This window comes from Cydia amplana, chromosome 23 (assembly GCF_948474715.1).
Source record: "Cydia amplana chromosome 23, ilCydAmpl1.1, whole genome shotgun sequence".
Lineage (NCBI taxonomy): Eukaryota > Metazoa > Arthropoda > Insecta > Lepidoptera > Tortricidae > Cydia > Cydia amplana.
Window position 1 is genome coordinate 5247083 of NC_086091.1, and position 14262 is coordinate 5261344.

General features: G+C 37.6%; 1 protein-coding gene across 8 annotated transcripts; it reads right to left on the reverse strand.

Moving 5' to 3' along the window:
* Positions 1-886: 886 nt before the first annotated feature.
* Positions 887-12296, reverse strand: LOC134658806 (uncharacterized). Of its 8 annotated transcripts, none has more exons than XM_063514469.1 (9): positions 12172-12292; positions 7146-7262; positions 5691-5894; positions 4622-5459; positions 4472-4531; positions 3883-4381; positions 2199-2283; positions 1589-1668; positions 893-1005 (listed from the first exon to the last, which is right to left on the reverse strand). In XM_063514469.1, exons 1-9 carry the CDS (start codon positions 12175-12177, stop codon positions 918-920), a joined length of 1977 nt encoding a protein of 658 aa, XP_063370539.1. In that variant the 5' UTR covers positions 12178-12292; the 3' UTR covers positions 893-917. The 8 variants fall into 8 exon arrangements, with proteins under 8 accessions (XP_063370534.1, XP_063370539.1, XP_063370540.1 ...); XM_063514470.1 differs by having other exon boundaries at positions 4472-4501; positions 12172-12290; XM_063514464.1 differs by having other exon boundaries at positions 887-1005; positions 3883-4462; positions 4523-5459; positions 12172-12295.
* Between the last annotated feature and the right edge of the window lie 1966 nt (positions 12297-14262).

A 14262-nucleotide genomic window follows, 5' to 3' on the forward strand; every position in this document is an offset into this window, starting at 1 on the left:
TAACGAGTATTTTTTTAAATGAAAATGATTCTGTTAAATGAATCAAATGATTTAACTAAAGTAATGTCCCAATGATGGATGAATAAAAAAGTGCCCACTACTGAGTTAAGGATCATCACTGGGACAGTTAACTTAAATAATCTTTAGTACCGTAAAATCACCCAACTATGGCCAAAAGTTCCCAACTATGGCCAAAAGTTCCCAACTATGGCCAAAAGTTCCCCCAACTATGGCCAAAAGTTCCCAACTATGGCCAAAAGTTTCCAACTATGGCCAAAAGTTCCCAAATTTGGCCAAAAGTTCCCAACTACGGCCAAAAGTTCCCAACTATGGCCAAAAGTTCCCAACTATGGCCAAAAGTTCCCAACTATGGTCCAAAACTAACTAGAATCATCTTCATTTAGGTGGACATTTATTGTTAAATATTTTTATAAATGGAAGAAAAACACACAGATAAAACCTAATGGTGTACATTGGTACACTCAGTGTTGGCCGAAACGTTAATGCAATTGAATATGTTGGCCATTAACCATTATAAATTGAACCTTAAACCGTAACGCACGATTACAGTTTACGGTTCAATTTATAATGGTTAATGGCCAACATTTTCAATTGCATTAAGGTTTCGGCCAACACTGGGTACACTAAGGGTCGGTTGCACCAAACTGTTGTCATCGTTAAAGAGTTCGCAAAATTTTATTGTATGGAAAGTTTCATAGTAAACCGCCGCGGCGCGCCGGCTGACGTTGATCAGTCTGTCAAGTGCGCATGGTGCAACTGGCCCTTATTTAACGTCTTGTTGTGTTAACGGACTGTAGTTGACTGTTTTACGGTAATAACATTTAATAATGCACTGTAAAAGAAACGATATATATTTAAGGGTGTTTTTATCACATTTGCTTGTTACTATTAAAATATTACAAACGCTCCTGTTCAGAAGCTAGGACCAGATGGCCGGATTTGTCCAGCGTGAAGATCGGACTGTCGGGTCTGATGCGGCGGCTTCTGGAAAATAGGGCATTTATTACATTTTTTTGTGTATGGTGGTGAAAAATCGTAGGTTCTACGGCTCGCCCTCGGTTGTGCTGTATAATAATAGTTATTTACGATACATTTTTGCGGAAAAGAGGAAATTCGAAACGAGTTCGCAAAATTACAACGATAAATTAAAACATGACCGAAGGGAGTGTTTTTAATTGACACGAGTTGCGAATTACCTATTCGCACGTGTATCGTACAACGTTTTACAGTACATATGGCACTTTAAACTTTCGACATACGCACGGAAAGTGCTATTTCCCGCACTAGTTCGGGAAAGTAGCACCATGTGTACTGTAAATACCTTTAAACTAGCAATGCTTGTATATATATTTACATCTATAATTCGGGATCTCGGAAACGGCTCTAACGATTTCGATGAAATTTACTATATGGGGGTTTTTGGGGGCGAGCGATCTAGCTAGGTCTTATCTCTGGGAAAACGCCCATTTTTGAGATTTTGTAGGTTTTACGGGCAAAGCTATCTCTCCCAGATATTTAGTAGTAAAACAAGGTGTTCTTAGTTGTTATGCGGCCTGCTATGAATTACCTCAACTTAGCACTCTTCCTTCTACCCCCCCTTGCAACGGCGGTGGCTTGTGCGATTGTTGGCCCCTCCTCCGTAGTGACCTGCTAAATAAATATTCAAAGTCAAAAAACTTAGCAACCTATTACAAACCTGTATTAAATTTTGTCTCTTTCTAAAAACGATTAAGTCTGTTCGGAAAGAGAAGAGTCGTGGGATGTATGGGGCTTAATACATTCCACGACTCTACTCTTTCCGAACAGACTTTATGAACGGTTTGTTACATTTGACTAGTGGCATGTAGAGTCTGTTCGGAAAGAGAAGAGTCGTGGAATGTATTGGGACCCATACATTCCACGACTCTTCTCTTTCCGAACAGACTCTATCGAATATTACATGTATCGTCATAATTTGCCTGTTACTTATTATATAGTAGTAGGTAGATAGTAGAAAGTAATTGAAGAAACAGCAAAAAAATTAATGTACGTGTATTGGTGTAGTTAAACTAATTTTCACCAAAAAATCTCTTGAAGTCAAATATTTTAAAGGTTCATTCACTGGCACACCTACCCTAGATCATTTTCAATCATTTTAACTATGAAATTTCATTTTATATCCAAAAATCCCTACGTACCTCCTCGGCGGGTGCTTCAGTAGTAGCGGCATTTTGGGCTCTAGGAATAGGGGATCCATACGTCGAGAATACACGAGGTTGGGTCCTGAAAATTACAAACCATTTAATCATAGTCATAATATAACCTCACAATATGAGCTCTGATGAGTAACGTCCTGGTAACGCGACCAAAATTGGGCGCTTTAACCCTTCGTATGTCGAAGCACTGATCAGTGCGCACGAATTTAAACCCATTGTTTAATAGAAAAGGTTTAAATTCGTTCGCACTGATCAGTGCTAATACATACGAAGGGTTAAGCTGAGATGCACCGGGTCTCTATTGTTTCCCATAAAGTTTTCAGTCATGTTGTCCACATTTGCGTTAGTCATAATTTGTTTTTTCTCAGAAACGCGTAACTTTTCAGGATTGCCATAAAACAAAGCTAACCTAAGCTATCTATGTATACGATAACCTTAGGCAATTCCTGAAAAGTTAACGGTTTTAGAATCATAACCAGGGATCGGGAACGGTTCCCAAAAACCATTTGATATCGCTCTTAAACCGTTATTAATTTCGTTCGTACGAATACCGGTTTATTACGGTAACGTTTTTGTAAAAGAACAAAATAATTTCGGTTACCGATATTCAAGAAGAACGAAATCATTTCGTTCATTGAAATAATTGAAATACCGGTTTATTACAAGAACGTTATACGAAAGAACAAAATGATTTCGGTAACCGATATTCCCGAAGAACGGAATTATAACGTTCTTCCCTAAGAACGGAATTATTTCGTTCTCAAAACCATTATTAAACTGTTCCGAGCCGCGCGCCTAGTTAATCTGACAATCATTAGGTACATTATGATTTTCAATCATTATGTCAAACAAAGGGATCCGGACAGGCACCAATAGTGGACTTTGTACTTAAAAATCATGGGAAAGAGCTAAAATATGACGGTATACATTATCGTATAGTACAAAAACACCAAAAATCAATGAAATAGGTGCTCATTACTATTCCAAACATATCAGAATTACATTATATCATCTGACCTCAAAACCCCATACATTCTGACCTTAGATACTAATGTATTCCCTATTTTGTATTCACCGATACTTCACTCTCGGACATCAAAGGACGTGATTATCTTTCGCAATTTCGCATCTCATTTGAGTATGTCATTTGAAACTGAATTTTATCACGTACGCGTAAGGTGTGTATTTAAAGTCGTTTTCTTGGAATGTTAACTATTTTCGATATTAAACTTTCGTGAGACATATTATTTTAAACTGTTTAGACGACAACGGTTTAACTATTTTGTAGTAAATTTGACCTTCACTTTTAGGCAGGTCGTACAGATTTGTCTATTGTGTTAATCAAAATAGAGTCCTTTTAAGCTTTGACATACTGTTTGACATGAATAAGTATGGAAACGTCATGTTTTATAGGAATTTATGGTGTCACTTTCATTTGTCCTTACAAAATCTGTGCAGTTTAACCCTATAGGGTACAATGATTTCTAGGCGAGCGACATTTTAACTATACCTACTGTGAGTCACAAGACAAATCTCCAGCTCCTCAATTTGTTTGATGTAAGGTTTTGAAAAAGTTGACAAACTGGAGTATTTACATATAAAGCTAGTGAGCGGTGTCAGTTCTAATCGTTTTGAACAGATAAATTTGAATATGCATGAGACTTACCTCGTCCCAAAAGCTGTAGCCACGGCGGTGGCCGTCGCACCATCCGTATTCTCATCAGACTCCTTATCATTCTGGTCCAAGCTATTCCCTTGCTGGTTCACATCGAAACCACTCTGCAAAGCATCCTGCCCTTGGCTTTGAGAAAGCTGCCGCTGTTGGAACTGTTGCTGGTAATACTGGTCAACATTTTGAGCTGGTACCGACACTAGTTGTCCTTGAATCTGTTGGTCTGGGGCGTAGAACTGAGGCTGATATGTTTGAGGTTGGTATGAGGTCTGAGGCTGGTAAATTTGAGGTTGGTCGGCTTGAGATTGCTGGAACGCTGGCTGGAGGGCAGGTTGAGCCTGTTGGAAAGCTACTTGCTGAGGTTGGTAAACTTGTTGGGGTTGGAAAGCTTGCTGAGAAACGGTTTCTGTCTGTGGTTGAAACGCCTCAGGTTGTTGGTAGATTAGTTGAGGTTGTTGGAATCCTTGCGGTTGTAATCCTTGGGGTTGAAAACCTTGCTGAGAAACGGTTTCTGTCTGTGGTTGAAACGCCTCTGGTTGTTGGTAGATTAGTTGAGGTTGTTGGAATCCTTGCGGTTGGAAACCTTGGGGTTGTAAGCCTTGAGGTTGGAAACCTTGTGGTTGTAAGCTTTGAGGTTGGAAACCTTGCTGAGAAACGGTTTCTGTCTGTGGTTGAAACGCCTCAGGTTGTTGGTAGATTAGTTGAGGTTGTTGTAATCCTTGCGATTGGAAACCTTGTGGCTGTAATCCTTGAGGTTGTTGCTGGTAAATTACTTGAGGTTGTGGTTGGAAACCAAATTGTGTCTGTACTTGTGGTTGTTGAGATTGATCATCATCACGCTGCTCATCATCATCATCTTCATTTTCCTGTTTTGGCTTCTCAAAGTTCGGCTGAATTTGTTTAGCACCTTGTGGCTGCAAAACTACGTTTTGTCCTTGAATGGGAGCTAAAGGCTGAACAAGAGGCTGTAACTGCGCTACTGGTTGCAATGGCTGCGGGCTCTGAATAAGAAAACCACGGTTTGAAGTCTGTCCTGACACTACAAATGCTTGGTTTCCTGGATATTGTTGAAGAAGAGCACGTTGTTGAACTAGCTGTTGCTGAGCTAACTGTTGTTGAGCTATAATTGAAGGCAAGGCCGCAAAGTGCGTCTGAGCATCAAAACCTGCCACCTGCTTCTGAGACTGTTCTCCTGGTATTACGATAGGGGATTGGCCAAACTGTAGAGGCTGTAGCCTTAACTGCGCTAAGGGGTTTAGGAACAACTCTGGGGGGTATTCTTGAATATTCTGCTTGGAAACTTCAACTGAAACCGTTTGTTTCTCAGAGACTGCTGGAGATCCAACCTCATCAGTTTCTCCTTCGTTTAAGTCAAGATCAGCAGGCGTTGTAGAAGTGGTTCTGAAATCTGGACGTGGTGTGATGGTGGACTGAGTTGGGTTGCTAGGGGTTCTTGAGTTGACAGTGGTTCTTGGGTTGAACTGATTTGGTGAGATGGTGCTTGGGAATCTAGCTTCGTTTTCCTGTTTCTGACGAGCGAATTCTCGAGCTTTTTGCTGTTGTACCTGAAACTAATACAAAAGAAACTTATTGTATAAAAAATAGAATGTTTTGGCATATACATTCGACAAATAAATGTTTATCTAGTTTTAGTAGCCTCAGCTCACTTGCATGTAACCAATTAAGTCTAGATTAGGAAACCCAGTAAGTATTTAGGTACTAAACAACTTCCTAATCACATCATTAATCAAACAAAAAAAAACTATTTTGTGAAATAAAAGTTATCCACGTTCTTGGCCTACCTGTGCCTGATTCAAGCCCTGATCCAAACTCCTGATGTCAGCATTAAAGTTCGGTCCCACATACTGCTGCCCGCCAATAGGAGAGGGCTGGAAGACTGGCTGCTGGTCCTGCCGTGGAGGCAGACCCTGGACGGTGACGTCGATGTCAGCGTCAGGGATGTTAGCTGGTGTGCGAGGATCCACCGGGGGGAGGTAGTTGGGGTTCTGCTTAAATAAGAGCAATCAATTTCAACGTTCTCTTTACTCATATTTAACGTGTAAGTATTTTTGGCACCATCGCCCACACTGTTAACTGTACATTGGTGGACCTTATGGATTTTATAATAAAGTCCACCGAATGTACAGTTAGGAATGTTGCTGTTTGTACCACGTCGTTGATAGTCAATGAAGGTACAACTGAATATTTTTTTATATTTTTCATTTAGACTAGGTACCTATTCTAGCGAGCTCTCAGTTCGGGGCGAATTAAGGTCTTACTTAATTCGCCCCGAACTGAGAGCTCGCTTTATGCAAAAGAACGACGATTAGTAAATGGTAAAACGTAAAACAGGACAAATTCAAAATATTACATATTTTTGTTTATACATTCATTTAAATGTGGTATACATAACCAACGTTACTTCTAGTGTTCTAACGCCTGTGTGAACTTAAAGAGCAATATTCATATTTAACCTTTTGGACGCCAATGACCGATATATCCGCACCGTAGGTTCAACGCCAAAAACCGATTAATCGGTCACAGACCACAGAGCAACATAGACCTACGTGCATATGCATAAAGTTCAATTACAGTTTTACACTTCGGTGACGTGGCGTCAGCGTGACAGCTTTTGTGTTTGACACGGCGTCGAAAAGGTTAAATTTTCTAAGCTAATATCATTTCCCAGATACTACAATGACAGTTCGATCGGCCAATCTACTACTTAATCCTCTTTGTGTGCCATTTTTCGGGTGAACAAATTGGGGTCATTTGGACATATCAAAACAAGGTTTAAAGGGCCCCACTGATTAACAGTCCGCCGGACGGTATCGGCCTGTCAGTTCGAACAAAATTTTGACAGTTCCGAACAACTGACAGGCCGATACCATAGAAGGTAGCATCCTATAGAAGTGGTCTACGCGTGCCTCCGTGAGGGACAAAACATATAAATTCGACTAATCATAGCGTCGCATTGCGCCGCTATGATTGGTCGAATTTATTTGTTATGGTGGGCAACAAATGAATTCGACCAATCACGGTGATCAATTTACGGTGGGGAATAAAACAAGATGTGAGACTGTGACAAGGACAAACAATAATAGCGCTTTCGCTGCTACCCCTACTGAAAGATACATAAGACTATCCCGTTCTGTCAGTTATCCCCACCACTCATACCCAATCCAGTTATACTAGATTCATGGCCGAAACCGTCCGGCGGACTGTCAATCAGTGGGCCCCTATAGATGGAATATTACCTGTCCTCTCTGTGGCAGTTCGAAGGCGGGTCCCTCAGGCCTCCAGCCGCTAGGGGCGTAGGGCGCCGGCGCCTTCGCCACCGCGGCCCCTATCACGCATAACACCGCCAATAAATCCTGCCGGAAAAAAAGCAGAAAAAGTTCACTTCTGTGGACAATACCTCAAAAGTTAACGACCAGATATTATTATATAGGTATTACGTTTTTCTTATTTTGAGTCTCAAGTAGGCACCTACTGAAAAAACCGACTCCGACTCTAAGGGTGGAGTTTCAAGATTATATTTTCATTCTCTGATTTTTCTGAAACACTTGATTATATATAAACAATATAACATAAAACTATAAATTGTATAATATATAAACTATTTTTTTTCGAAAGATACTACCGTCTGATCAGATCAGAGGGCCTACCGCGAAAAACGAAAACCGTATCGTTTCCCAGGGCATCCCTTCGGTTTCATAACGATGTTTTTGTTTGCCGAAAAGTTCGTGCAACAAGTTTCAAATTCTGTAGATTCCAGTAGAATGAACCCACGACCTCGGCTGCTAGAGTTAGACCAAGAAAAGTCTGCAAGTGTTATTTATAAGTACGTCATAATATCATAGAAGTTTGACCTTTGAAATTACACTTGCACTGCGTGTGCTATCAGAATCGTTGTAGACTTATTTTGGTCTAACTGTAACTTTTACGGTTTTTGCATTTTCTACAAATTAAATTAATTTTTATCACGCAGAAACGTCTGCGTACGATGCTATCAAGCATAGAATAAATTTCAAAGTGGAATAAAAGAGAGGCCACAGGCCGTGAGTTCAAGTCTTACCCAGGACCATAGATTAGAATATGTCATATGACACTGTCCCCAAAACCTTCGTATGTAAAAAAAATGTATAAACACACTGTCAGTGGTGAATACCAATTTGCGTAAAAAAACAATGAAGCCTCAATCAAGCATACTGTGTTGCATACCTACCTGTCATTAATATCCACTAATTGTACAAAAAAACGGATAGTATAAAATTCCATTCGAGCTAAAAATCTATAAACAAAATATACATTCAATAGAATAAATAATTAATATAGTCACGTATGCATACACATGCCTCAGTAAAAGCTTTATTGTTAAAAATTCAAATTTTAGGCCGCGGCTAAAGTAAAATTAAATTTTTGCACGTAAATTGATTATTAAAGAGTAACAATTGCAATTTCAGATTTCAAAACATCGAAGAAATTATTTCACACTCAGTAAATTAAACAAAAACATTTAAAGGGAGCTATAGTAAAAAAAGCGGCCAAGTGCGAGTCGGACTCGCCCATGAAGGGTTCCGTATTTAGGCGATTTATGACGTAGGTACTAGCTGTTGCCCGCGACTTCGTACGCGTGGATTTGTATATTGGTGGTTATATATTCTACATTAGCTTAGAATATTATGCAGCAAAAGATAGCAGTAGGGACTGTTAATCATTTGTTAATTATTATACACAACCTGGCTACGAAGTTTAATGCCCCTAACTGAATAAAATTGTTCTCGATATAATCCCTCTCAACCTCCAGTATATTTTCAAGTCCACTATTTAGTAAAACCTACTATCTAACTACCTATTTACGAAGTTTGAAGTTCCTAGCTTTAAATAAAATTTGAACTCTCTATCAACTTTCAACCCCTTCTTAAACCTTTTAGGGGATGATTTTTTTAAAAAGCTGTAATTACTTTTCATGTATTCTAATAATATGCCTTAACACAACGATTCAAGTCCCGCAGTCAAATAAACGTTTGACCTCCATACAAATTTTCAACCCCTTTTTTACCAACTTGAGGGATGAATTTTCAAAAATGCCGAAATTACTTTTCTTGTATTCTAATAATAATTATGCCTTTATACAAAGATTCAAGTCCCGCACACAAAAAAATGTTTTATCTCCATACAAACTTTCAACCCCTATTTAACCCGTTTAAGGGATGAATTTTAAAAAAACACTGAAATCTCTTTTCTTGTATTCTTATAATATGTCCTTATACAAAGATTCAAGTCCCGCACTCAAAAAAATATTTGATGTGCATACAAATTTTCAACCCCTTTTTCACCACCTTGTGGGATGAATTTTCAAAAACGCTCAAATTACTTTTCTTGTATTCTAATAATATGTCTTTCTGCAAAGATTCAAGTCCCGCACTCAAAAAAATGTTTGATCTCCATACAAATTTTCAACCGCTATTTCACCACCTTGGGGGATGAATTTTCAAAAACGCTGAAATTACTTTTCTTGTATTCTAATAATATATCTTTATGCAAAGATTAAAGTCCCGCACTCAAAAAAATGTTTGATCTCCATACAAACTTTCAACCGCTATTTCACCACCTTGGGGGATGAATTTTCCAAAACGCTGAAATTACTTTTCTTGTATTCTTATAATATGACTTTATACAATGATTCAAGTCCCGCACTCAAAAAAATGTTTGATCTCCATACAAACTTTCAACCGCTATTTCACCACCTTGGGGGATGAATTTTCCAAAACGCTGAAATTACTTTTCTTGTATTTTTATAATATGACTTTATACAATGATTCAAGTCCCGCACTCAAAAAAATATTTGATGTGCATACAAACTTTCAACCTCTTTTTCACCACCTTAGGAGATGAATTTTCAAAAACGCTGAAATTACTTTTCTTATAATATGCCCTTATACAAAAAGATTCAAGTTCCGCACTCCAAAAAATATTTGATGTACGAACTTTCACCCTCTTTTTCACCACCTTGGGGGATGAATTTTCAAAAACGCTGAAATTTGTTTTCTTCTGTTTTATTATAATACCTTTTTACGAAGTTTCAAGTTCCTAGCTTACAATAAAATTTGAACCCCAAGACGAACTTTCATCCCCTTTTTTACCCCCTTAGGGGTTGAATTTCCAAAATAGTTGCAATTACTTTTTTTGTAGTCGGCTATTATGCCTTTCTAAGAAGTTTCAAAGCATTAGTAATGGATTCAAACTTACAACCCCTTTTTAACCCTGTTAGGGGATGAATATTACAAAACGCTGAAATTACTTTTCCTGTCTTTTAATAATATTCCCAAATACAAAGATTCAAGTCCCGCGTTCGAAAAAATGTTTGATATCCATAAAAACTTTCAACCCTCTTTTCACCACCTTAGGGGATGAATTTTCAAAAACGCTGAATTTAGTTTTCTTGTATCTTAATTTAATACCTTTTTGCAAAGTTTCAAGTTCCTAGCTTAAAATAAAATTTGCACCCTAAGACGAATTTTCATCCCCTTTTTAACCCTCTTAGGGGTTGAATTTCCAAAAACGTTGCAATTACTTTTTTTTTATAATCGGCTATTATGCCTTTCTAAGAAGTTTCAAAGCATTTGTAATGGATTCAAACTTTCAACCCCTTTTTAACCCTGTTAGAGGATGAATTTTCAAAAACGCTGAAATTACTTTTCCCGTCTTATAATAATATCTCCATATACAAAGTTTCAAGTCCAACACTCACAAAAATATTTGATTTCCATACAAACTTTCAACCCCTTTTTCACCACCTTGGGGGATGAATTTTCGAAAACGCAGAAACTAGTTTTTTTGGCTTTTAATATAGTACATTTTTACAAAGTTTCAAATTCCTAGCTTAAAATAAAACTTTCACCCCATACAACCTTTCATCCCCTTTTTAACCCCCTTAGGGGTTGAATTTTTCAAAATCGCTTCTTATCTCTTGTACACTTTATAAATTCAACCTAGTGTGCAAATTTCAACTTTCTAGCTTTTGTAGTTTCGGCTCTGCGTTGATGAATCAGTCAGTCAGTCAGTCAGTCAGTCAGTCAGTCAGTCAGGACACTTGCATTTATATATATAGATAAAAAAAAACTACTTACTAGATCTCGTTCAAACCAATTTTCGGTGGAAGTTTACATGGTAATGTACATCATATATTTTTTTTAGTTTTATCATTCTCTTATTTTAGAAGTTACAGGGGGGGGGCACACATTTTACCACTTTGGAAGTGTCTCTCGCGCAAACTATTCAGTTTAGAAAAAAATGATATTAGAAACCTCAATATCATTTTTGAAGACCTATCCATAGATACCCCACACGTATGGGTTTGATGAAAAAAAAATTTTTGAGTTTCAGTTCGAAGTATGGGGAACCCCAAAAATTTATTGTTTTTTTTCTATTTTTGTGTGAAAATCTTAATGCGGTTCACAGAATACATCTACTTACCAAGTTTAAACAGTATAGTTCTTATAGTTTCGGAGAAAAGTGGCTGTGACATACGGACGGACAGACAGACGGACAGACGGACAGACGGACAGACGGACAGACAGACAGACATGACGAATCTATAAGGGTTCCGTTTTTTGCCATTTGGCTACGGAACCCTAAAAAGGGAGCATTACATACCTAGGGAGGTGAATTCGTGAATGCTCCAGATCGCAGGCCATAAATATGCGATCTGGGGCTTTACGAATTACCGCCCGTGGTTTTTCTAAAGTTTTACGTCTTGCCTTGGCCAGGAAGTGAGATTTTCTCCTCGCATAGCATAAAATCCCACTTACGGGCCTAGGGTGACGTAAAAGTATTTATTTTTAGGATTAATGACTTATTTACATTATAAATCCATATCAAATAATATTTTGAACTATAAGGTCCTAAATTCAAAACTGAAAAATTGCCTCTGGGACTAGGAGGCCATACACATGTATTAGGTATTTTTTATATATTATTATCACCACACAATACCGACGCTAAAATTAAACATGCAAAATGTTATATGTACACAGAATAAAAATGCATTTAAATGAATTTTGTTAAAAATAGTTATCGACCAAACACCGTGAGTATGGTAAAATATCCAAAATTATACTCGCGATAATTATGAATACGCACGTAACACAACACAGACATGCAATTTAAAAGTTTTATTTTAATCACTTTGATTATTTAATATATCTTAAACACATTGATGCAACCATGCATTTTTTTTTGTTTCCACACAAACACACACGAGAGACGTGTAATCACCTTCATTCTCGTTCACTTTCGATTGCATTATCCTCCCAAACCTCACTTTTATAGACAATAGTACTCACACTTATCATTCCTGTCTCGGACAATATCGACCTTAAGAACATAACCTCAAAAACACCTTCGACATCACAAAGCAAATACAACCTTAACCCAAGTAATTAAAGTTGAATTTACAGTTAGCAAAGTCATGTTAGAAATAAGGTTTTTTATGATGACGCGATTGGTCGGTATGACACCTTTAAGGATTGATTTGTATTCTGTGGTAGCACTCAATTGGTCGGTTTACATGTTTGACACGTTTGTTATGTCTGATTTGTGAGTTATGTCATAATTATGACAATTGCAGTGTTATAACTTGCATTCCTATGACGTCAGTAAATTCTTTCGTAGTGTCCATACATCTTACAGCCGAATATAGAACCTGCTCCTTGCATATATACCTATAGGTACTAGACTAGGTTCTATTTAGAGTCGAACAAAGTTAAGGCCCCGCGGGTGCAGGTTCTGCTCTCGCTCTAACCTGAGCCTAAGCGTGAACGAGATGGCTGTGCGTGCTCTGTGGGTCGTATCATAACAAGATCAAACAATAACACATTGTTAAATCAGAATCAGCCTTTAAAACCCTTAGAAAGCCTTTATGTTTTCCACGGAGGCCCGTTATTTCCCATAAAGTTTTAAAATTTTAAGTCATGTTGTTTGTCATATTATCATTAGTCATAAAACTGAAACCGTTAACATTTCAGGATTTTCGTTAGGTTATCCTATAGATAGATTAGGTAAGGTTTGTTTTATGGCAATCCTGAAAAGTGACGCGTTTCGGAACCAAATGAATTATGACTAACGAAAATGCGGGCAAACAATACATTGGCTTAAAGCTATTTGGGAAACAATAGAGACCCGTTTTCCACTCATTAGTCTCATTACAGTCATCCAATCGAGTGTTGAAGTTGATGTATGAAAGGGTAGAATATTACCCGACAACATTTACTTAATTTATTTTCTAAAGCTCGAAGCACCATATTATCTTATTCAACTCAGTGATTTTCGCGTACGTGGTTAAGCTCCGATGATTTAATTAATTTGCTCTTTGCAAATATTTCAAGGAAGGGAAAATTTCCAGCAGCACATTTAATAATCGTTGAATAGGTAGGTAGGGACTTCACTAGTGACTCTGTACCCCTAGTGTAAATTTCATTCGATGTCATTGTGTATGGGATTTTGAGTTTCCAAAACGTCCCGCTTGGCGCACTGTTCTAAATCCCATACAAAAATAGACATAACCCAAACGCGAACGCTCGCTCGTCCCGCTAAATGATGAAATTTACACTAGGGGTTCTATAAGCTAATTAAAGTAATTAAATACTTTTGAGGATAGAAAAATTCTAATCTTTAAAAAAACGAGGTACAGTCAGACTTTCAGTTATTTTAGTTTGCAGGTTGCCCACGGTAAACCAAATTTTAATGATAAATTTTCATTATAGGTATGCAAAACTATTATCTGCATTACAAATATTATTGTACAAAAACAGCGCATCGCAGAACATGTTTTATGAGTCCCCAGGGCCCGATTCGAACCAAGTTCAGGCTCGAACTGAAGTAATAGGTATATTTCACACAAACTTTTGAAAAACATAGTGTGAAGTTGGGAGTTGGGAGTGGGTTTTTAATGTAAGCTGAGTTAAATGAATAAAGAGTTTAAGAAAGATCTTTGGTGTGAAAAGTGAAACTGATACAATGTATAGAATTGAATGATCGCGTGATTTTTCATTCCGATCTGTCATTCCGATACATTTTAACTTTTAGATTGGCGTTTGGATATGGATATCATACGTGATTTTTCAGTTGTCATAAGTGGTAATAGAGGTGAAAGTGCTTTAAATACGAGTGTAAAGCGAAATTAAGTAGATACTTACGAAAGTTTTTAAGATAATTACATTATTAAATCCCTAAAAGCTACCAAAACGGCAGGAAAATATTTTTGGTGTACCTAAGGTTTAGTTTTTTTTTATTTCCAAAATCGGCCTCGGTGTTAAAAGAACAAATGTAGCTCATATTTGCTCAGTTTCTTTTACTGCCCGCACTTTA